The sequence below is a fragment of the Hevea brasiliensis genome, chromosome 16 (assembly GCF_030052815.1).
Source record: "Hevea brasiliensis isolate MT/VB/25A 57/8 chromosome 16, ASM3005281v1, whole genome shotgun sequence".
Taxonomy (NCBI): domain Eukaryota; kingdom Viridiplantae; phylum Streptophyta; class Magnoliopsida; order Malpighiales; family Euphorbiaceae; genus Hevea; species Hevea brasiliensis.
Window position 1 is genome coordinate 55,679,482 of NC_079508.1, and position 23,056 is coordinate 55,702,537.

The following is a 23,056-nucleotide window of genomic DNA, read 5'->3' on the forward strand; positions in this document are numbered from 1 at the left end:
TCAGATGAAGTGTATATATATATATATATATATATATATATATATATATATATATATATATATATATGTATATATATTCCTGACATTTTATTTCATGGCACGTGACTTTTTTTATTAATTTTTTTTAATTAATTAATTTTAATTATAATTAAATTATTAATTTTTCAATTGTATATGTAAATTATAAATTATTTAATATTTATACTCTTAATATTATAATAAAAGTCAAGTTAATTATATGTATTTATATATTTATATTTATTAAATATATTTTTATATAAATTATATATAGATAAATTTTAATTATTTCTATTATAAAATTTTTATTAAAAAAGTTTGAGAGGTATAAATAATAAAAATTAAATATATAGTAATTAATAAAAATTTAAGACATTATATTATTTTTATATATTAAAATTTAAAAATATAAAAATTAAAATTATTAATAATCTCCCACGTATTCTAAACAGCATTTGTAGCAACTCAAAACAAGCAAATACTATAGTGCAACACACCTAATAATTCTCAGAACATTTGCAATATTAGCACTATTTAATCGAATTGATCGAAGTTAATAATTGTTAAAGCATCAATCAAACGTTAATCACAAGGGAAAAAAGCATAAAAAAATTTTTAACATTTTTTTCCTATCACTTATTTAAGACAACAATCGAGGGCGCGCCAGAAACAAAAACATAGACACTAAAGAAGAGTTGGGGATCCAAAAACAAGGTTGGAGGGGAGAGCGATTTGAGGTGTGTAGATGTTGAAAAATAAAAGCATCGAGGACTGCTAATTCTAGATGTGGAGCATCGCACCTGTGCATTTGTGCGAGGCATGCCTTAAACAACTATGCAAACAGCACAATTACATTTGAACTTGCTACTACTACAACTAGAGAAAGCTCAAGCCTCTTTCCCTCATCTTTTTCCCCCTAGTTTAAACAAATAAATAAATAGGCATACAATTAAAAACTGAAGTGCTGCTCCAAACAAAACATTCAACAACGCAGCTAATTTACAGGCCCTTTACACACCTCAAACGCAAATTTTTGAACATCCATTCTTACTTTTTAAAAATAGAAATTTGATAGAGACAAGTTTTCAGACGTGCACACACAACAATGAAACTGAGTACTTCAACCACACCACTGTTGGCTCTGTTTCTCATAACTCAGACTGTGATTAATCCCCTTCGATCCCTGCAAAAATAACAAAATTGGGCCATAAGCTATCAAGCAGCAATTCGTTTCAAAAACAGTCAGCAGTCTCATCATTTTTACAACACATTTGTTTCAAATCATTAAACCAAGGGATAATTCTTAAGTTACATGAAAATACTACATGTGAAATGCAGCACTGGAGATCCTCTATTTAAGGGCATAAAATGCAATACGATATACATGCCACTGAAACTTGTAAGAAATTAACAATAAAAAACATATAGGTAATTGAGACTATCCGCACATATTATACACAGGTAAGAAATCCAGCAAACAAATAGATTGTTTACCTTCACTAGCAGGGGATCAATCATCCTCCTCAAGGTGGCGCTTTTTACTTCTCTTCTCATATCGCTTTGTAGCCCTTCCAACTCGTGAGTCATCAAAGCCACTCAAATCAGAATCAGATGGTGATGCTGGCTTCCTGGTCTTTCGCCTGTGCCTTCTGCCAGAGTCATCAGATGCATTTGATTCAGAATCATCAGCATATCTACGACTTCTCCTCCTATTCTCCTTCCCACTCTTCCTCTTATGATGCCGCCTCTCTTCCTCTTCTTCAGAGGACTCATCCCTCTTTCTCCTTTTCTCCCTCTTCCTCCTCTTCCTTTGACCTTCATCCTCATCCTCTGAATCACTAGTGCACCTCTTCTCACTCCTTTTCTTTGACCTCCCTCTTTTCTTCCTTACCCCAGAATCAGAATCTGACCCTTCATCAGAATTCTCTTCCTTAGATGACCTCTTCTTACTACTGCCCTTCTTACCATGCCTTTCAGCAATAATCCTCTCAATCTCTGAATCCACCTCAGAATCTGAAGTGTCACTATCCTCCTCTTCCTCACTCTCCTCCTTCTCCTTGCTTGCAACTGCAAATTTTCCATTACCCTTTATCTTTTCCAATCCAGACAAAACTGCTGCTTGGACTGCCTCTGGATCTTTCTCCTTATCATCATCTTTAACGCTCAAAAAGTTTCTACATTGATAAGCCAGATGCCCAACACGACCACACCTCTTGCAAGCACCGCGAGCCTCATCAGCATTGGAACCAGTGATTCGGGCAAGAGCTAGAAGTCCCTGAAAGCTGGCGTATGCATTCTCCGCCTCAGGTTCAGCATTCAAGGACTTTTCCTGTGAAGAACTATTGGTATCATCCTTGTTGGGCGCATATGGATCATATCCGATTGCACTCTGCCATATACCATGAGTCTGAAGGGCAGCACTACTGTGCACCCTATTATTCGCAGGCATGCGAACCCTTCCTGCTGTAGCCGGCATCTTGAAATATGGAGATCAAACTGTAAGCAAATAGAGAACACCGATTTCAATCAAAACTACCAAAAATTAAAACTGACAGGATATTAAACTTTCAAATTGATTAATCGTATCAGTAAACATCGACGAATCAACAATGAAAGGAAGCAGTCTAGGGTTTCCAATTTGTAGATTCACTCATTAGCAAATACGTAATAAACTTTGAATCAATCGCCTAATATTCAATTAAATCAGCAAAAAACAAGGTAATCTAGACTTTCCTAGACAAGAAAGGATCAAACAAATTGATAAAGCAAAAGAGAGATCAATGGATAGTTTTACACAGAAAGGCCCCTTTACCTGTCGGGTGGAGAGAATCTTCAAATCGACGAGCAAAAGCAACGAGAAAAAAGAAGCTGAGAAAGAGAAGAAGAGCGCTCTCCCATCTAGATGGTTTTTGCCTATATAAATTCAAATTGGACTCACTGAGGTCGGTGAGCCTAGGATTATCTAAAATGAAACCCAATAACCATCCGAACGGTTTCAGGGGCGGAAAAAAAAATTAAAAATATTATTTTAAATATAAAGAAATTATTTGAAAATTTTAATTTTTAAAATTTTTATAATGAGAATATATTAAAATAATATCAAATTAAAATAATATCAAATAAATCTTAAAATTATAATTAAATTAAATTTAAACGATGTCGTTCATCACATTCACTTTTTTTAAAATTTTGTTTTAGATAGATTAATAGCATATTATATGGATTAAATTAATTTGTTATTTTAATATTACTTTTTTAGAAATATTTTAATATTCAATATTATGATCATAAAGAATTGTGTAAACAAAATTTAGCTAGGAATCCGAAGAGAAAACCAACTCCACAAGCAATAATGAATAGATCACCTATTCACCCAAGGATTAGGGTTTGCAGTAATCCAAATACAAAACCAACTCCATATATAACCTATATATAAATATATATATCGTCTCTCAATACATAATGTCTTCATAGCCTTCGTTTTATAGCTAGCCTTTCTAATAATTAACCTAATAATGGACCCACTTCTTATTGTATTACCCTCTGTCATAACCTTCTTCTTCTTCATGACCTGCTGCAGGCCTCCTCAAATACTTATCACAGAAAATTCAGGTCATAATAATCAAGGCGGAGGTCGGACCACCACCCGACCCCGGCAGCGAGGACAAGAACAGCATGAACGAGAGGTTTTAGGGGAACCGCCAGGGCAGTTTGTTATGTTCAAAAGCAATATCATGAACTGTAGCGAGTGTGCCATTTGCTTGGAGGAATTCGAGGATGGAGAACCATGTTGGGTTCTCACTAAGTGTAAACATGTATACCATGCTTTCTGTATCAATCAGTGGCTTGCCAAGGATCGACATTGTCCGCTTTGTCGCGGTTCTGTTCGTAATATTCCTGTAAATGATAATCTCAATCAGGTTTCTGCTTAATTCTTTAGATGACTTGGATATGTATATATATACCTATGGAGTTTTGTATGTAAAGAATTTCTATTTTTGATGTTTATTATTATTATTATTATTATTATTATTATTATTATTATTATTATTGTTGTTGTTGTTACTTAGTTAATTTGTGATTTTCTTGTTGATGGTTTCCTCTTATTTTGATTGATTATATGGAAGAGGAATTATCTTATTTGTGAAAATTTCTACTTGATTACAAATGTAAAGTCAAGATCTCCAAGTCCCATTGATGTAGTCTTGAATAAAACTATTGCTAATTAATCTCCTAATGCTTCTATGTTTTCAAAGTTAAAACCAAGTCATCCATGCCACTCCCTTTCTCCCCTTTCTCTCTCCCTCGCCACCTCTAGTAATAGGACCAAGAAGGGTCGTTTCAACAACACCATCAACCTCTGCCAAAAAGCCAGCTTCCCTTCTCTGGTACCTCTCCTGAATCCTACCACCACCACAACTATTAATGCCTCGACCACCACTCTCAATACTGTGACAGCTGCTCATATGGCAACCATGTCCAAACTAAAGATTGAGTGTGATTTGAGTCTATCCCGCATGAAAGTCATTGATAGAGGGATGAAGGGGGAAATTGGATATTATTTCTTTAAAGAGACTTTTGCAAATGACAATAGAAACAAAGAGCAAGACGATGGCCATTATTGTTCCCAGAGTTTGGCTTTCACCTTTTGGTATTGATTCGAGTTATTTGGTACGCTTTGTGAATTGGAGGCTTCAAGTTTTGCCCTTCGAAACCCTTTATTTGCTTTTACCTTCGAAAACTTATGCAGTCAACCATGGCAGCTGTACTGTTGACTAAAGGCAAGGTGCAAGGGTTAAGTTGCTCTAATTAGCTTTAGAATAACTGGAAATAAGGGTTGCAGTTTTTTTTTTTTAATTTGCAGTTAATGAAAAATTTATAATTTATGCTTTTTGACATCGAAGTTGAATGGCTAAAAGTGTTTTTGGGAGAAAAATATATTATTTAAAAAGTTTAAAAAAATTATTTTATTATTTTAGTGTTATTATTATTAAAATTTATTAAATTTCATTTTGAATTATTTTTTAATTTTTTAATTAAAAAATTCTCGATAATATCAATCAATTTTAATTTATTTTTCATTAGCCCTAGAAAGAAAAATCTTCATTTCCAAATTTATTTTTATATACTCTTTTCAACATCTCTAAGGCATTGGGATTAATAAAAGCAAAATTTTATTAAAGACTGCTAGGTTACCTATATGCTTATCTACAATTTAATGATTTTTTTTTTTTTAATTTTCCAGAGTTAAACATCATTCATTCATTAGTTGAAACATTTAATACATCACCATGGCTCAGTCACAAAGGAGGGCTTAAAACAGGCCTAACCAATAGGCCCAAACAAGTGAAGTCCAATGCTCACAATTCCGAGCCCTAGAGCTAAGCACCAAGGAGCATTAGTTGCAGCGCCACTTGCATCCACACGATCCACTTCTGCCTATCGTCCGACCCCAACAGCGCCAATGACCATCGAAAGGACAATAGTCAAAGGGCTCCTTCCATCGACAGCCATTACTTAGAAAAGAGGAAGAGGCTTTGTACCAAACGAAAAGTACAACGTTCCCATAGTCAAAATAGATTCCACCAATCGATGACTGTGTAATAGGAGTAGGATAGCATTTAGGCACCTCAATCTTGTATAGCTATTAGTCTAGTCAGGCAAGCCATTAACATTCGTTCGTTAACATCAACATATCAAAATGCCCCTATTTTTAGTAGACACCGATATCAACAATATAAAACACATATAAGTATTTTGACAAGATATCTTATAAAATAAGTAATCCTTGTTCGGTTCAATATAAATCTAAAATCTAACATATGATGCGATGGGTATATTAAAAATAAGCGAGATATATTCATTTGCGTGTTGGTTATATAATGAGCATCTATATATCGTATCTTTTAAGTTGCCGGGTATAAAACGGTAACTGCCACAGGCCAGTGCCAGCTCTCAACAATGCAGCAACAAACCCACCACCAAGCTCTCCTTCTCATTCCAAAATTGGTGAAAAAGCCGCCTCTCAAAGCTCTCTCGCTCTTCAATTCCTCAATTCATCAAGGCTTTCACCCCACTCACCAGTCCATTTCCTTTATTCTTCACCACCTTCTTAGCTCCAACATGCTATCCCACGCCCAATCTTTCCTTCTCCAATTGATCTCTAATCGAATTTCCTCTCCTTTCTTCACTGTTTCATCTCTTCTCCACCATCTAACACAACCAATCTCTTATCCAAGCCCAATAATGGGTGCCTTCCTCTATGAATCAATCATCAATGCTTATGTTCTATCTCGCTCAATAGAGCAAGCTCTGTTCTATTTTAATCAAATGGTTGATAAAGGCCTTGTCCCTAGACCCAATACTTTCAATTGTCTTTTGGATTACCTTGTTAAATCTAGCTGTTTTGAGAGATCGTGGTTATTTTTTCATGAATCAAAGGAAAAGGTTAAGTTGGATGTGTATAGTTATGGGATAATGATCAAGGGTTGTTGTGAGGCTGGTGATTTGAATAGAGGTTTTGAGCTATTGGTTCAATCAGAGGAGATGGGATTTTCCCCGAATGTTGTCATATATACTACATTAATTGATGGGTGTTGTAAGAATAAAGATGTTCAAAGAGCAAAACAGTTGTTTTATAAGATGGGAGAACTGGGTTTGGCTGCTAATCAGTATACTTACACAGTTTTGATCAATGGGTTCTTTAAGAAGGGACTTAAAAAAGATGGGTTTGAGTTATACGAGAAGATGCAGCTTGATGGGGTGCTTCCTAATTTATATACCTATAATTGTATGATAAATGAGTGCTGCAATGAAAGAAAGATAAATAAAGCTTATGAACTGTTTGATGAAATGTGTAAGAGAGGTGTGACATCTAATGTTGTTACCTACAATACCTTGATTCGTGGGTTATGTAGAGAGATGAGGATTTGGGAGGCTGAGAATTTGGTGGGTCTAATGAAGAGAGCTAGCATCAACTCGAATTTAGTCACATATAACACTCTAATACATGGGTTTTGTAGTATCGGAAGGTTGGATAAAGCTTTGAGTTTGTTTGACCGTTTGAAGTCAAATGGTATATCTCCATCTTTGGTAACTTATAATGTTCTGATCGAAGGATATTCTAATGCTGGAAACTGGGTGCGTGTCACTGATTTTGTGAGGGAGATGGAGGAGAGAGGCATTTCTCCTTCTAGAGTGACATATACCATTTTAATTAATGCCCATGCTCGGTTTGAGGACATGGAGAAAGCCTTTCATTTTTATTCCTATATGCAAAAGGTTGGCTTGGTTCCTGATGTCCACACCTATGGTGTGTTATTACATGGGTTGTGTATGAAAGGGAAAATGAATGAAGCATCGAAACTGTTTAGATCAATGGCTGAAATAAAGATGGAACCCAGTGACGTGATCTTCAATACGATGATTAATGGTTACTGCAAAGAAGGCAGCTCTTTCAGGGCCTTGAGATTGCTCAAAGAAATGGAGGACAAGGGATTGGTTCCAAATGTGGCTAGCTATAGTTCTACCATTGGAGTTCTATGCAAGGATGGTAAGTGGCAAGAGGCTGAGGTCTTACTAAACAAGATGATGGAATTGGGATTAAAGCCACCAATTTACATCTATAACATAATCTCCGAAGCCAAATATGGCAAAGAGTTGAGGACTTGAAACACTCCTGTTGGAAGTAGAAGAAAAAATGGGAAGTGGAGAGAAAACATCAGCCTTCTTATGACTTAAGTTGATAGCCTAAAACTGTCATTGCTGATGTATATTCGAAGAGATCCATAGGAAGAGTTAAGTATTGCTTTCATTCTTGTACTTGAGCTGATATCTACTTTGATGCGTATGTAATTGAAGATTTTTTTTCAGGTTACTTTGTTATATCCACAAGACACTACATGTTAAGATCTCATTGGCTTTGGAACATGGATTCTCTGAGATTTTTTTCACCGTCTTACAAACTAACTTTTGAAATACTTTCTACTTAATAAATTGATTCCATGTATGTTTTATTAAAATGATTACCTTTTCCTTCACTTAACACTCATCGGTTTTTCTCTTGCAGATCTTTGGTCTGGAGAAACTTCTGAAAACTGGCTCAAGAATATTGAGGAGAAATTCACTTATTGTTGGATGAAGTATTCCAGTTAAGTGGGCGTCAAAATAAGTTTGGAAGTCTGCCTCATAGAGTATTGACAGACACTATTTGGCAGATAAGCAACTGATTATAGGTCGGAACTTGGAACTTCTCCAATTTTGCTGCAAAATTAATGCAGAAAACCATGAGGTAGTCGTATCATCCACAATTCTAAAGTCACAGAATTGCTTTTACACGTATCAACCTCCTTTTTTAAAGTTACTGAGACTTATTTTATTTAGTTTACCTCTGTATGTTTTATAAAAAAATATTTTATTGTAAAATATTTTTTATATTTTTTTAGCAGACATTTTCAGAAAAATAGATAATATTTTTTATTAAAGGAAAAATTAAAGTTTTTTTTTACAATTTACTTTTATAAACTTTCAAAATCTTATTAAAATATGAAAATTTAGACATTTATGATATATACGCATACTAATCAAATAATAAAAATATTTTATTTTTAAAAAAATAATTTTCGTTAAAAAATATATTTTATATATAATACCTTCACCGGCTGATGTATTGGCTTGGCATTGCACTCTTTTTTCACTTTTTATTGAGGAGAGTACACAAGTTTATCACATTTATATATTCGTGAATCATAATCACAGATTGTCATTAGTGCTATATTATTAATATAAATTAAATAATTTATTTAATTTTTTTAATCTATTTAATAATAGCCATTTCTAAGTATAAATTTGTTTTTTTAATACCAGTTCAAAAAAAAAAAATTTTTTAATACGAATATATTATTATTATTTTTAAATTAATGATATAGCATCTTAAAATGTTGAATAATAAATTTATAAGTATTTATATTTAAAAATAAAAACACTAAAAGAATATTGATTATAACATATATAATTAAAAATCATTACTTTTAGAAATTTAAATATAACTAATTTTATTGGTTTGAGCAATTACTTTTTTCCTATGATTTATTTGTTTTTATATATTTTTTTCTCACCCGTAGAACGAAAGTATTCCAACGGCTAAAATCTCTTTGAGTGAGGCTATTGGTTGCGGGGAAAAAGCAAAATAAAAAAGTCAACTGCGTCAAATAATCCAGATCTTTGGCTGGGACACTTGGACGGTGAAAGCTGCTCTGTCCATGTCAAACCGCACAGGTACGGGTCAAACCCCGGTTATGAGCTCTTCCCGACCCGAAATGAATCGTTCCGACCACCCGGGCCTTGCTGCCGATACGCTCTCTGATCCTCTCCTTCAAAACGGCTCCTTTATCGACGCTAGCAACCTTTCGGCCAGCGCGCAGACCACAATCAAAAACAGAGACGGTCACCAAGCGGCTTCAGCGAATGGTGTGGATAGTTCAAGACGGCGACGCCGATTAAATCGAGGAAAAAAGTACTGGTGATGATGTCGCCGGGGACGTCGGAATCGGCGAATTGGTTGCCTCCGGGATGGATAGTTCAAGATAGGGTTAGGACCTCTGGTGCAACGGCTGGCACGGTAGATAAGGTCAATTTCTCAGTTAATTAATGTTATTTTCTATTCTACTATCAGTGATTGAATGATTTTTTCTCCTTTTTTTTTTCCCATTTTTTTTTGGATGATTTTTCTGTTTTTTATGGCCATTTCCAGCTTTGAACCGCATTTTAATCCCATACTCGCGGTCTTAATCATGCTCAATGCTTCAAACTCTGTCAAATGCTTCTGCTTAGTCTATCAAATATGTTACAATGAGTGAATATCTCAAAGATATTGTTCTTGTTTGCTCTTGTTTGCTTCTTCTCTAGCTTGGTTATGGTGTCAGCATGCCAGCTTACAATTTGGGGAAAGAGGAGGTCAGGATTTTATATGGAATAGTCTTTTAGATATGTTGGTTATGTTCATTAGGAAGAGGGAATAATTGTTTAAGTTGTAGATGGAAAATCTCTTTGTTATCAAATAATGACTACCTAGATTACGAGGCTGTAGTTTGTCTTTTCTCAAATTGCTGCTATATATTTCATTCTGGATCACATTGTTTGATGTGGCAACATATTTTAGCAGGCTTTCCCTGTTCCACTTGAAAACAAGAGCTTACAATTTGGATAATGTAACTAAGAATTCTTATGATATTCATTGTTTTAGACGTGTTCATTAGAAATGGAAAGAAACAATTATTCATGTTGTAGGAGGACATCCCTTTCTTACAGAGTACTGATCAACTATATAACCAGTCTATAGTTAAGTTATCTTTTCTTCAATTTGCCGGTCTTCTTGTTCCAGTATGTAGAATGATAGGAGATGAAGAAGCAACCAATTATTTGGTATACCTATGTCATTAGCCCCTTCACTGTCATGCAAAGTATGAAATAACCAGTTTGGTTTTGGTGTAGGTTGCAATATAAGAAAACAGATTGGAGTTGGTTTAATTTGGTTTGATATTCTGAAAAAAAAAAAAGCTGAGGAACTTGAATTAAACCTAAACTCAATCATTTATGTGAATAATGCAAAAATATTTTATATAATTGAAATGTGATAAATACATATATTGTTTTTGATGTTGTTGGTGCTATAATTTTTTACAACAGACACTTTCACTTTAGTCCTATTTGAACCAAAAGTCTGAGATATTAAGGAAAATCAATAAACCGACCATATCATATCTGATCAGACTTTGTACCATGACAATGTCTTACAAATGATCTCCTATTCTTTTGGGAAGAGTTGAAAAACAATGTAATCTCACTTCTACTTGTTACTTCTCTGGTGTGAAGTTTGCTAATGCCTCCTTAGCAACTTATATCAGCAAAAGATTTTCAGCATAGTTAAGTCTCCAATTTTCAAGTTCACAATTCAGCATAATCACAGTATCATACTAGTTGTGATTGTATGGTTAAGCTTTTTGTGAGCTGTTGGCACTAAATCATTTTTTGCACGTGAGCCCACATCATTTTGTCTCTCCTTTCTTTGCTCCTATTACTAGTAGACATGGGCCCCATCCAGGTTTGGACTGGAATCGGTCAAACCCAGATTTGACCAGAACCGTCTTGAACCATACCAGACTGATTTTGACCCATTCAGTCTGGTTTTGGGTTAAAACTGGATTTTTCACTTTTTAAAAAATTTTGATGATTGGATTTAATCAAACCGGATTGAACCAAACTAGAACTGAGGGGAACCCTTCAGTTCCAGTCCTAAAGGCCAGGGACCTAGGACCAGAACTGCCAGTCTGGTTCTAGTTCTGGAGTGGAACTGGACTGCACATGCAACTAATTACTAGCATGCCATTTTTTCTATATGTATGCATCCATATTTCTACGTTGGACAATGATCAATTTAACTTACTGAAAATGATTTCTGTAATTGATCTTTCAATGTTGTGCAATCTAAGTCATTGAAATTAGCAGTTAAAACTTCCAACCTACTGATCGTTTGAATATCGTGCATGCATTTGATAGTATTAATAATGTCCAGCCTTTGGTCCTAAACTTGCCTTTTCATCATCTTGTTTCTGAAATAACCCCTGATTTTCTACTGTTTAATCCCCAGTGTAAGTAATTGAATTTCACCAAGTGATTAAAGTTATTGCCAGATGCACACCATTTATCTCTAGATAATGTTTATATTATTTCTACCTTTGGAGACTAAAAATTTTTGTTTTATTCATTTATCAGTTGTTAGATTTAGGGATAATTACACCATTGGTATTTAAATTTCTCCAATTTTGCTATTTCAGTGTCAAAAAATTTTTTTTTTATTTTTTATTTTTGAACTCTGAATGGACTTTTTTTTTTCTCAAATCAAATATATTTGGCTGGTTTTCCTTGCTTAAGTTCTAACATGGATAAAAAAGGGCCCATTTTTCACCAATTAGCTTGCTGAGCTGGATTTTTAATGGACAAAATGCTTGTCATGTGAGGGAGCATGAGATTTGTAAAATCAAAAGACCAAAATAATCCTAGGTAGAAAACTAGAACTAAGACTTAATTGTACATGATATGGCCAAGAAACATGCTTATTGATCTGGTTTTCTAATGGATATGAGGTCATTGGTTGTAACTTCATTCACTGCATTTGAAATAAGTTTTTTCCATACAATCTGGAATAGATATCTCTTCCTGGCTAGAGCTGATGTTGGAATTTCATTGATTTGATGTGTAAATTCTTTATGTAGCAGCTACTTGGTCTGTGGTCTCATTCTTCTATAAGATTTCAAAAGAGTTGATTACTTTTGTGATTAGTCTTTGGTTTCATTTTTATAGTGCAATTGAACACAAGGAATGCTCTCTATCTTGTGCAGTATTACATTGAGCGTGTATCAGGTCGTCGATTCAGGTCCAAGAAAGAGGTGCAGTATTATCTGGAAACAGGAACCTTGAAGAATAAAAAAAGAGGAACAGAGAATTCTGAAGGTGATGTTAATGTGAGAAACGGAACTCTATTCGTATGAGGGCATTAGGCCCTCCAATTTTCTTTTAACATTGTTTTTTTTTTTTTTTCCAACATTAACTTGAATTACTTCTGTAGGCGGCACAGGGTTCTGGGAGTCACAGCAACAAGAAGGCTAGCAAGAATGCAAGGCGTCCTGAAATGAAGTTTGATTATTTGAATGTGCCTGATAGAATCGAATGGATTCTTATAGATGCAAAAGAAGATGCCTGGACTCCTTTCATTGAATTCAAAAAGGTGACTGAATATGATAAGCAAAATTGGGAATTTGAGATGCTGCATTTACATCACTAACAGCTAGAAGCAATAGTGAAACAATGTTTTGAAGCCTTTCAGAATCCAGCCCCCTGAATCATCAAAAGGTAGTCTCACACAGGCCAATTGAAGGTCTCTTTTTCCCTTTTCCTTTTCACTTGTTCTAGATATTTGTCTAGCAAAATTAATTTGTACACTAGTTCTATACGACACCTCCTAAATAGTGTTTTTAGCTTTTTTTTTTTTTTTTCCAGAAAGTTTGGTTGGAGGGCTGTCATTTCTTTTATCTGGCTTCACCTATGGTTTCCTTTATTCCAACATTTCTATGCACCTAATGTATATTTCAATGAATATTTCCTGGTGTTTTGTTTTTGACAGGAAATGTGGATAATATGATTTTTATACCGAACATTTTGGTATATGGATGAGTGGATATATTATTGCCATGAATATTTCCCAGAACCGGACTACGGCCATGTTTGGCTAGATAGGGTTAATATGGTTGAATATTTTTTTATAGGAGAGAAACTTGAAAATGGTTTTTTTTTTCTTCGTATAATTGGCTCTGGACTAGAGAATTCACAGTTCTGAAAATGGGTATTTCTGGAAATGGCACTAATACCGCATAACTGGGCTCATTGGTGGAAAAACTTGAGTGTTCATTTACCAAGGCTTCTTGTTGCCTGTATCTTTAATTGGTATAGATCGGTTCTTATTCTTCAAATTGTATGCTATTATGCCCTGATCTTTTAATTTTAGGAATAATTGGAACTTCTTTAAAAAAATATATATATTCTGAACTTATTTAATGATATAAAAAAATAATAAATTGTTAACATTGATTTAATTATTATAATTTTCTAGATTCACATTTATAAAAAAAGAAATATATTACTAAGCAATGTAATTAATAGAAATATATTTTAGGAATTAATCTATTTCTTAATAAAAAGGATAAATAGAAAGATTAAATTATGATTTTTGTCGTATTTTAAGAATTAAGTGATAAAATATATCCATTAATTATTAAGCTCAATGTAAAATTGGGATGGGAAAATCATAAAATAATAATAATAATTAACCAAAAGAAAAGCACCAAGAACGAAAAGGATAATTTGAAGTTAAAATTCTCTTGTTAGTGAAGTAAACGAAGTAGAGAGAGAAATGAATCATATATGCAAGGTTGGTTCCCTAAAAATTAAAAACATTAAGTTTGAGAAAGAGATGGTGCTGTGGACATGACAGAGGTAGAGTGGATTGAGTACAAACTAGGATTTGTTTTCACTCACGTTCAAAGCTAGGTGAGAAATGGTGTTCCATGAGAGTCCCATAGGGTGTTTTGAGGTATATTATTTTATTATTGTGAATTATTGCAAAATAACTAGAGAAAACATAAGAGCTGGAGATTTTCTCCGATAACTGAAATTTACTTCCTTCATTCACCTCTTATTTCATACTTGTTAGTACATGCATAGCCTATTTATATTAGTAGAATATAACAATAAATTAATAGGTGTACTCAATCTAATAATTTTTCATTTTCTTTTGAGTAGAAACTTTTGCATCCTAAAATTAACAACTATATACCGCTACTAAAGTAAACCAAGGGATAGATCCACTTCGAGTTACTACTATATAATTACTTGTCTAGCCTTAAATTTATATACAAACTTGCAGCAATTGAGTACCTTTGCCTTTTAAAAAATAGATTTAATTTAAACTCGAAACTTTGCAGTTTTAGATGTCGCCCGGTGTTAAGCTAAAAGGCCCATTCTCTTTGACGGATCATGTCCATTTTTTGTTTTTTTTTTTAACGAGTTGGATCGTAAAATTTTGGCAAGGAAAAAACTGGAGGGTATTATCGGCATAACGTAAAATGCCAAGCGCCCAGCGGCACCCACCCGCCTCTATCACCGGGCAAAGTCTGGTTATAAAATCCCAGTTGTTAGTCCCAAATCCATGAGCTCTGGTTTTAATCGCCTGTGGTTTCTATTCTCGTTTTTATCGCCCAAGCTATAAGCAACTATGGCCAGAAAATTCTTTGTCGGCGGCAACTGGAAATGCGTACGTCTCCGATTTCTTACTATTTTTACTTTGTTTTGCTCGCTTTTCTTTATTGTTGGTTGTGTTGTGGTTTTAATTTTGCTTCTTTTTTTTTATTTTATTTCTTTTTTGGAGAGTTTGTGCTATGGAATTATACCGATCTTCAAATTTGATCACCTTTCATTGACTTGAACAATCCTATCGTTTTTATCTGTTTTGATTTTTGTGGGTGTTAATAGATCTGATGGGTTCAAATGCGATATTTCAACATGATTTGCATGTGAAATTGACGCAACTTGAGAGGCAGTGTCTCGGTGTGATTGTGTGCTAATTGCATCGTTTACTAATGGGTTGAGTTTATTTGTTTGAATTTTTGTTTTGGGGAGTTGCAGAATGGAACAACTGAGGAGGTGAAGAAGATTGTCACCATTTTGAACGAAGCCGAGGTCCCTTCTGAGGATGTTGTGGGTAAGTTTTGGTGGGCTCTTTTAGAGGCTTCTTTTCGATTTAGACTCATTAGATATTGATCACTCTCTCGAGGCTTCACTGGATGGATATACTAAAAATATGTTTACCTCACTGTGTGCAACTATGAATTCATTTTTGTCATACTTGGTTGTTTTCATTTCTGACTTCTGTGGCATTTCATGAGTAATATTGAATCTCTGCAGAGGCTATGAAGTTGTAGAAGAAAAGAATATTACAATGAGGGAAAATTACTATTTAGTCCTTGTATTCTGATGAAACTAACTATTTAATCCCTGTATTTTAAAAAATATATTATTTAGTCCCTATAAAAACTTTTGTTAAACTATTTAGTCTCTGCCTCAAATTTTTTGTTAGTCAATATTGGTAACCTACTATTTAGTCTTTATATTTTGGAAAAACATATTAGTTAATCCCTGTAATTTGATTTTATTAACTATCTAGTTCCATAATTATTTTTTTGTATCTAAACAATCTTAATTCTCTTGTCTTTATTTCTTTCTTATTTCTCTTTCTATGTTTCTTTTCCACTACACCTACGCCTTTCTCTCCTTTATTCTCTCATTATTTTAATCTTTCAATAAAAATAATGTCCAAAGAATTAGAAATTTAAAAAAAAATGTAAATTAAGATATAGTCTTCACATAACAAAATTTTTATTTTTATCTAAGAATATATTTTTCAAATATGTGAACTAACTAATTAGTTTCCCTAATATAGAAGGATTAAATAGTCGTATTTTTTCAAAATACATGGATCAACTAATTAATTTTTTAAAAAAACAGGGACTAAATAATAGTGTGAATATTATAGGTAATGGAAAATTTGACGGAGGGATTAAATAGTTTAACAGCAATTTTTACAATGACTAAATAGTATATTTTTTAAAATACATGGATCAAGTTGTTAGTTTCGTTAAAATACAGAGGCTAAATAGTAATTTTCCTTACAATTATATTAGTTAGCACTATACAACCATATTGAATTTTAACTTATGGTTAATTAATCGGTATCATCTTTGAATGGGATGAAACTTCCTTAAGTTCTTTACATATAGATGTGAAACAGTGGATGATACTGCAATTTATCTTATAGTCCTCAAGTTTCTTACCACAATTATACAATTTCCATGCCTTCTCTCTCTCTCTCTCTCTCTCTCTCTCTCTCTCTCTCTCTCGGCCGAATGTGTGTTATTTTGTATAATCATCATATTTTTGATGGTGGGCATCTTTTCTGTTATTTTCAGAGGTTGTTGTGAGCCCTCCCTTTGTATTTCTTTCACTGGTAAAAGGTTTACTGAGACCCGACTTCCAGGTTGCAGCACAAAACTGTTGGGTACGTAAAGGTGGTGCTTTTACCGGAGAGATTAGGTATGTTTACATCTGATTTATGATCTCTGTTTTGTGACAGCATCTTCTTTTTTGTGAAATATTTTGTGATTTTGCTGTTAAAATATATTACTGTTTGAGTGAAAAAACCCATATAACTGTTATTTAGTTTTTGTATATTGTATGGTTCAAAGGATTTGTCTGTGACACTTGAGGAGGTAGCTTAATGGACTTATTTAACCATCCATTATGTTGCTTGTGATGAACAGTTCCCATGTTAGGCAGGATGAGCCTCATTGTGTTACACAGTGTTTTGTACAAATGGTGATATATTTTATGAGATATAGTATAAGGTCATAATAATTCTAAGATTTCCTGAGATATAAAAGCAAGATGGTGTACTTGTTGATTTGTTTCAGGGGCTTTTATTTTTAAGAACTTAAGATATGATCCTTGTACAGTTTCTTTTTCTTAGGGGGGAAATTTCTTGCTTAAAGAAATGTTCTTGATGCCTTTTTTTAAGTTTGTGTGCGCACGCTCACATGTATCTGTAAACTTCCTAGTGTTATGCAATTTTTTTTCTTTGAAGTGTGTTATGAACTTATGATTTGAAGTTGGTGTATCTTTTGTGCACAGTGCTGAGATGATAGTGAATTTGTCTGTTCCATGGGTCATTCTCGGCCATTCTGAACGAAGATCGCTTTTAAATGAGTCAAATGAGGTAAGCATTTCTTGTTGCAGTAGGCATATCTGGTTCACTAATCATGCTGTTTAACATGTGCAACTTCTGGAGTACTTGTTACTGGTGTCGCATTTTCTTTCTTTTCTTCTTTCTTTTTGCATTATGTATGAGGTGTACTCCTTTTTCTTGTTATTGCAGTTTGTTGGGGATAAAGTTGCGTATGCACTTTCTAAAGGTTTAAAAGTGATTGCTTGTATTGGTGAGACCCTTGAGCAGAGAGAATCTGGATCTACATTGGCTGTTGTTGCTGCACAAACAAAAGCAATCGCAGGTACTTCGTATAGCTGGAGACTCAAATTTGAATTTTAGGATTTTGGTACTAAATTTCTCTATGCATTGATTAGAGGAGGCTTATGGATTGCATCTAGAGAAGTTTCTGTATAACTAGTTTGTAACTGGGATCTTGCATTAGTTTAAAACTGAAGAATTTTTTTTTAGCAAATATATTTTGTATAATTGTAAGGTTTTTTTTTTTTTTTCCTTCAAAATATCTTCCACTTAGACATATTTTAGTGCATTGTACATTTTTGCTCCTCCATCTTTCTCTGCCTATTTTGACACTTGATGAATGATCCCTTGTCAAATTCTTGCAGACAAAGTAACCAATTGGGCTAATGTTGTGTTGGCCTATGAGCCAGTTTGGGCCATTGGTACGGGAAAGGTTGCAACACCTGCTCAGGCTCAAGAGGTTAGTGTAAATTTGACAACTTATTTAGTCAATGTTTTGTTTCTGAAATCAGCACATTTACAGTTATTTTCTACCTCAGTTCATGTATTTAAATTCTGTGGATTCTATGTAATTCTTAAGGGTTTGTTTGTAATGCATAGAACTCTCTTCTCTGTGTGAGAATAGCACATCAACACAGACTGTTTTTATGCCAATTGTAAAATAATTTGCTTGTCATGTACAAAACTCTTTATGGTTGATTTACATTATGCTAATTCATGACGCATGTGTCTCCAATGCAGCTTATAACCCTTTTCCATGTTAGTATAATAAGTCTATGCATAGGTCCCTCATTGATTTGATGGGAAGCAGCTTAAGTACTTACTGAAGCTGATTGCTTTTACTACATCTGGTTGATAAATGTACTAGGTCCATTTGGAATTGAGGAAATGGCTTCACGACAATGTTAGTGCTGAAGTTGCAGCATCGACAAGAATTATCTATGGAGGTAATCTTAACCTATTTTTTGCTTTGCTTTTTAAACTTAATTGCTTGCAGAGTTAACAGTCTGCCAATTATCGCACACTAGCAAGTTGGTTGATAATTTCTGCTTAGAACTTAACTTTGCACATCTTGCCTCACTTTAGGTTCTGTAAATGGAGCAAACTGCAAAGAGTTGGCTGCAAAACCAGATGTTGATGGATTTTTGGTTGGTGGAGCATCTCTGAAGGTGGGATATTTTGTTAATAGTTTCTTATTTGCTTTTTTTGTTCTCAACTATAGTGGCTGATCTTTACTCAAATGTGCTTTCTATCAGCCGGAATTCATTGACATAATCAAGTCTGCCACTGTCAAAAAGGATGATTGAGGTCTACAGCAATCTGTCCGGTTGAATGCCTTTTTCTGTAACTCTGTGCAAACATTGTTAGCTGTTTTTCTGTCTCCGGAATATTTATTAGCCCTTGCCTGCCCAAGTAATAATCCAATCCTCTGTTATGGGATTTTATACTCTTAAATGGTTTGACCTATGTAGTTTTGAGGCTGTTTTGTTTCGTGTGGTTGTTGCTTATATAGATTTTGTTTTGCAATTGGATGAAGCTTTAAATTTATCTTATGTTTTATTTTTCTCTTTCCTCCATTGGAGCCATCTCGATATCACCCTGTGTTACATACTTACATGCTTGGGAGAGCGAGGACCTCAATCCTGGTGGCATCGCTTTTGATGCTTGAATTAGATTTAAGGTTACAGAAAGATGGTTAATTGACATGGAAAATTATTTTCAGTCATTAAGGCAGGCATGCCTGTTTTTAATTGTATCCCACCAATATTGAAAAACGAGGTCATTGTGCTTTGAGATTTGGCTGTCGATATGGATATCGCTAATGATAAAATCGCTAGAATGGGTCATTTGGAATGCAGAATTGCTTTAAAGGGATGGGAGGATAAATAGAAATTGGAAGTTGACAGGATTTGAGATTGGCTCCTGACCTATCTTTTTGAGCCTTGCTTTATTGCGGAACCTTGTTTTTTTATTATTTCTTATGCCAATGGAAGATAAGACTTACATTTTCCTTTATTTTTCTGTTGCTTTTAGCCCACAAAATTTCCTTTACACAGCCTCCTGTGGCCTCTAAATTCCACATTACTGGCCGGACGGCTTTAGAGTTTTCTCTGTGGGGGAAGCCCATTAGTGACTGAATGAAGTAACTAGAAGTGGATTCAGGCTATTGAAGGCAATACTCATCCCCAGGTTGTTTTGCCCCCCTTCCCTTTACTCTCTTTATTTTTCTAATTGGATAAATAAATTATATATAATATATTGGTAGGTCTTCTCCTTCCCATAAAAGTATCCATTTTTCCCAATACTATTGCAGGCAGGAGTGTTGGACAGATCATGTAAAGTGAGAGGGAAGTGTTTTCTATTGAATGTGAATTTTCACCTTAATACAATTTATATTTTGTCCTTGTATGGAGAAATATCTAGGAAAAAAAAGCCTTTTTTTTCTGTGAGAAAATGTCAAACGCCATGAGGGTTGATTTTGGATGCCATGTCCCTCCACAAATTAAAAGAGTCATTGATATATTGAATATGGAAACAAAAGAAAAAAGCGTTGTTTTCTCTAAGTATGATGATTTATTAGGGCACAAATATTTTTATTGTCAACCATAGATTAGACAACCCACTACAGCGGACTAATTTATTTAATAAGAGAGTTGATAGCATTCTCGTCCAAAAATGATTGTACGAATTACGGACAAGCCAATGTTGGTGGCCGTCAATCTCGTTTACTTGTCGACAAAATGGCAATCTTTTTGACTTTGTATAATCAATCTTTCAAGTTCAATTATTAATGATGACATAGGTTTGAAAGATTTGAGTTTAAAAATTATAAGCGTATCATTTAATTTTGATTTTTTATAATTTATTATTTAATTTTTATAATTTTTATGTTATTGTGGGAACTTAGAGAATAATTAATCTAAGTAATTAACAACTAAGATATAACTCTGACAAAAGAAAAAAAAAAAAAAAATCTTTCAAGTTCACCATTTTTTAAGTTACATTATTAATATTTCCTTCTATATTTTCAAACAGCCTTTTTGCTTTCAATGTGTATTACTTAGTGTTTAAGCTTAGCAATTAAGATGCAACAAGAATTTAGTAAGTACTCCCCCGTCATCTTTTACCTAACAAATCAACTTCTTTTAAGTGAGAGATGAAAATTGACAAAGGGAAGAATGTCTTTTAAAATTCATTTTAGTCTTTAATTAATAAATGTATAGTATTTAAATATAATTTTATTTCTAAATTTATATTAAGATTATAATTAAATGTTTATTTCATAATCATAATATTAAAGAATATCTCCATGAAATATCAATATATAAATATACATATATTAATATATATAAAAACACTAAACATTAGTAATATTTGCACATTATTCACTTATTTTATTTAGGATAACATTTAATTTATTATTTAAGATAAAAATGTTTTGTGAATTTATTATCTTAAAGCTCGCCTCAATTGGCATTTTCGCAATTCAAATATCGTAATATTTAATTATTATTATTATTATTATTATTATTATTATTATTATTATTATTATTATTATTATTATTATTATTATGTGCTTTTGGAGAACATAATCTATTCATAAGATATAAGACCTACTACTTTTTAATTTAAAAAATAATTATAATTATATCTACAGATAAACTATTAAAATGTGCATGCTAGAATTTTCCTCTGCTTTCATCGTTTCTTTATTTGTAGCTTTAAATCTCAATACTCACTTCCACTATCAATCAGTACCAACTTAGAAGCTCACGAGTTTAGTCATGGCTCCAATTTGCTTCTCAAACCTCATTTGCTGCTTACGCACGATTTGTCGATTTCCTCCTACCTGATTGCCGCGGCGGTGCTACCTATTTGCTTCACAATTGCTACTTAATCTTGGATTGTGTAGCTGAATTTGTGTGTTGGAGCTATTGATTGTATCTTGTGTGTTGCAGTAATTGAATTTGTGTGTAAACATAGATAAAGCTGGTTCTCATTTCATAGCAAGACAACTGTTTTCTTTGTTTTTTGGATTCTATAGAGTATTCCTCTTGAATCTGCATGCCAAGTGCCTGATTGAATTCTTCAGATGGGTCTGGTCTCCAAGAAAAGAATATTAGGTTCCCTTGTGCGTGCATATATATATATATATATATATATATATATATATATATATATATATATATATATATATATATATATATATATACTTTAAAGAGAGAAATATGATAATTTTTATTTTTATGGGATATTTTTATAATTAAGGAAAAAGTAATAGTGAAAGAAATGAAGGTGAAAAATTATATAATATGCTAGAAATATTAAAATTAATTTTTCTTAAAATTTTTAATTGTAAGGATATATATATATAAAAGAAAAATATTTAACAATTTTTCATGAAAGTATATTTTTATTTGGAAATTATATATTATTATTATATGAATAATTAGAAAAGTAAAAAATAAGGGCATTAGAATAAATTTATAAAATATAATTATTTTCTTTCTATTTTATATATTAAAAAATATATTTTTTATTTATTATCTATTCGAATAGAAAAATTTTATTTCTCACCCTTCATTTCCCTTCCCCTCAAAAAAATATGCCTTTTTTTTTAAATAATTGCTAAATATTTTCGAGAAATATTTTAAAATTGAAGTATTAATAACTCCGAGTTGAGATCATGTCCCACCAGTTGACTCAAACGATCTGACCGGGCCTTTACGATGGGGTTAAGCAAGTCGCTTTCCAGCCGAGCCAAACTGAGGCTGGCTCCTTTTTCTTCCCTATAAACTTGGCTTTCATCCGCGTGTAACCCAATCACCCACACGAAACCTTTATACAGTGTTTGGTTTAAGAGTAATTATCATCTACATTCGAGTGTACATTAATAATCAGTCATTGACCATCATTTTAATTAAAATTATAATTGATTCCAAATGAATTACATGATTTTATATGACATACCATAAAATACAAAATTTAACTAAATTTCATATAATTTATATTTAATATAATTTAATAATTAAAATTCATTTATTATCATTTCTTAAACTATCTTTAAGAGTAAAATTAAAAATATTTATAATTGCATACAGAATTAAAAAAAAAGCTAATAAATTTATAATAATTAAAAACATATAAATTAACTAATAATATAGTAATAAATATAATGCATAACAAGTCTATATTAAAATCAAATATAAAATTACTATTTTATATCTTAAAATAACCTAATGTAGCTTATAATTCAATGGCTAACTCATCATCAATAATTGGTCTAACCTAATTAAGAGCGAATAATTTTCTATTAAGAAGTTTATGGTTTTGTATGTAGTTAAAATTAGGCTATGATATTAATAATAAATTTTAATTTAATAATATTAAAATTAAATAATAAATTTA

At 32.8% G+C, this 23,056-nt stretch overlaps 3 protein-coding genes and 1 pseudogene across 5 annotated transcripts; 3 read left to right on the forward strand and 1 right to left on the reverse strand.

The window, feature by feature from the left end:
* Positions 1-938: 938 nt before the first annotated feature.
* LOC110662557 (CAX-interacting protein 4) lies at positions 939-3,005 on the reverse strand. Of its 2 annotated transcripts, none has more exons than XM_021821568.2 (3): positions 2,831-3,005; positions 1,513-2,514; positions 939-1,201 (listed from the first exon to the last, which is right to left on the reverse strand). In XM_021821568.2, exon 2 carries the CDS (start codon positions 2,492-2,494, stop codon positions 1,529-1,531), a length of 966 nt encoding a protein of 321 aa, XP_021677260.2. In that variant the 5' UTR covers positions 2,495-2,514; positions 2,831-3,005; the 3' UTR covers positions 939-1,201; positions 1,513-1,528. The 2 variants fall into 2 exon arrangements, with proteins under 2 accessions (XP_021677260.2, XP_021677267.2); XM_021821575.2 differs by having other exon boundaries at positions 1,513-2,494; positions 2,831-2,998.
* Positions 3,006-5,860: 2,855 nt separating this feature from the next.
* Positions 5,861-12,741, forward strand: LOC110662535 (pentatricopeptide repeat-containing protein At4g11690). 2 transcript variants are annotated; one of them, XM_021821537.2, is made up of 6 exons: positions 5,861-7,814; positions 7,891-7,921; positions 8,087-8,308; positions 9,141-9,646; positions 12,379-12,528; positions 12,644-12,741. In XM_021821537.2, exon 1 carries the CDS (start codon positions 5,980-5,982, stop codon positions 7,687-7,689), a length of 1,710 nt encoding a protein of 569 aa, XP_021677229.2. In that variant the 5' UTR covers positions 5,861-5,979; the 3' UTR covers positions 7,690-7,814; positions 7,891-7,921; positions 8,087-8,308; positions 9,141-9,646; positions 12,379-12,528; positions 12,644-12,741. The 2 variants fall into 2 exon arrangements, with proteins under 2 accessions (XP_021677229.2, XP_021677220.2); XM_021821528.2 differs by lacking the exon at positions 7,891-7,921 and having other exon boundaries at positions 5,862-7,814.
* LOC131174484 (methyl-CpG-binding domain-containing protein 5-like) lies at positions 9,279-13,173 on the forward strand (annotated as a pseudogene).
* Positions 13,174-14,713: 1,540 nt separating this feature from the next.
* LOC110662527 (triosephosphate isomerase, cytosolic) lies at positions 14,714-19,195 on the forward strand. Its single transcript, XM_021821517.2, has 9 exons — positions 14,714-14,884; positions 15,256-15,331; positions 16,596-16,719; positions 17,314-17,398; positions 17,558-17,690; positions 18,013-18,107; positions 18,516-18,594; positions 18,734-18,816; positions 18,904-19,195. The coding sequence occupies exons 1-9, from the start codon at positions 14,846-14,848 to the stop codon at positions 18,952-18,954; spliced, it is 765 nt and encodes a 254-aa protein (XP_021677209.1). The 5' UTR covers positions 14,714-14,845; the 3' UTR covers positions 18,955-19,195.
* The last annotated feature ends 3,861 nt before the right edge of the window (positions 19,196-23,056 follow it).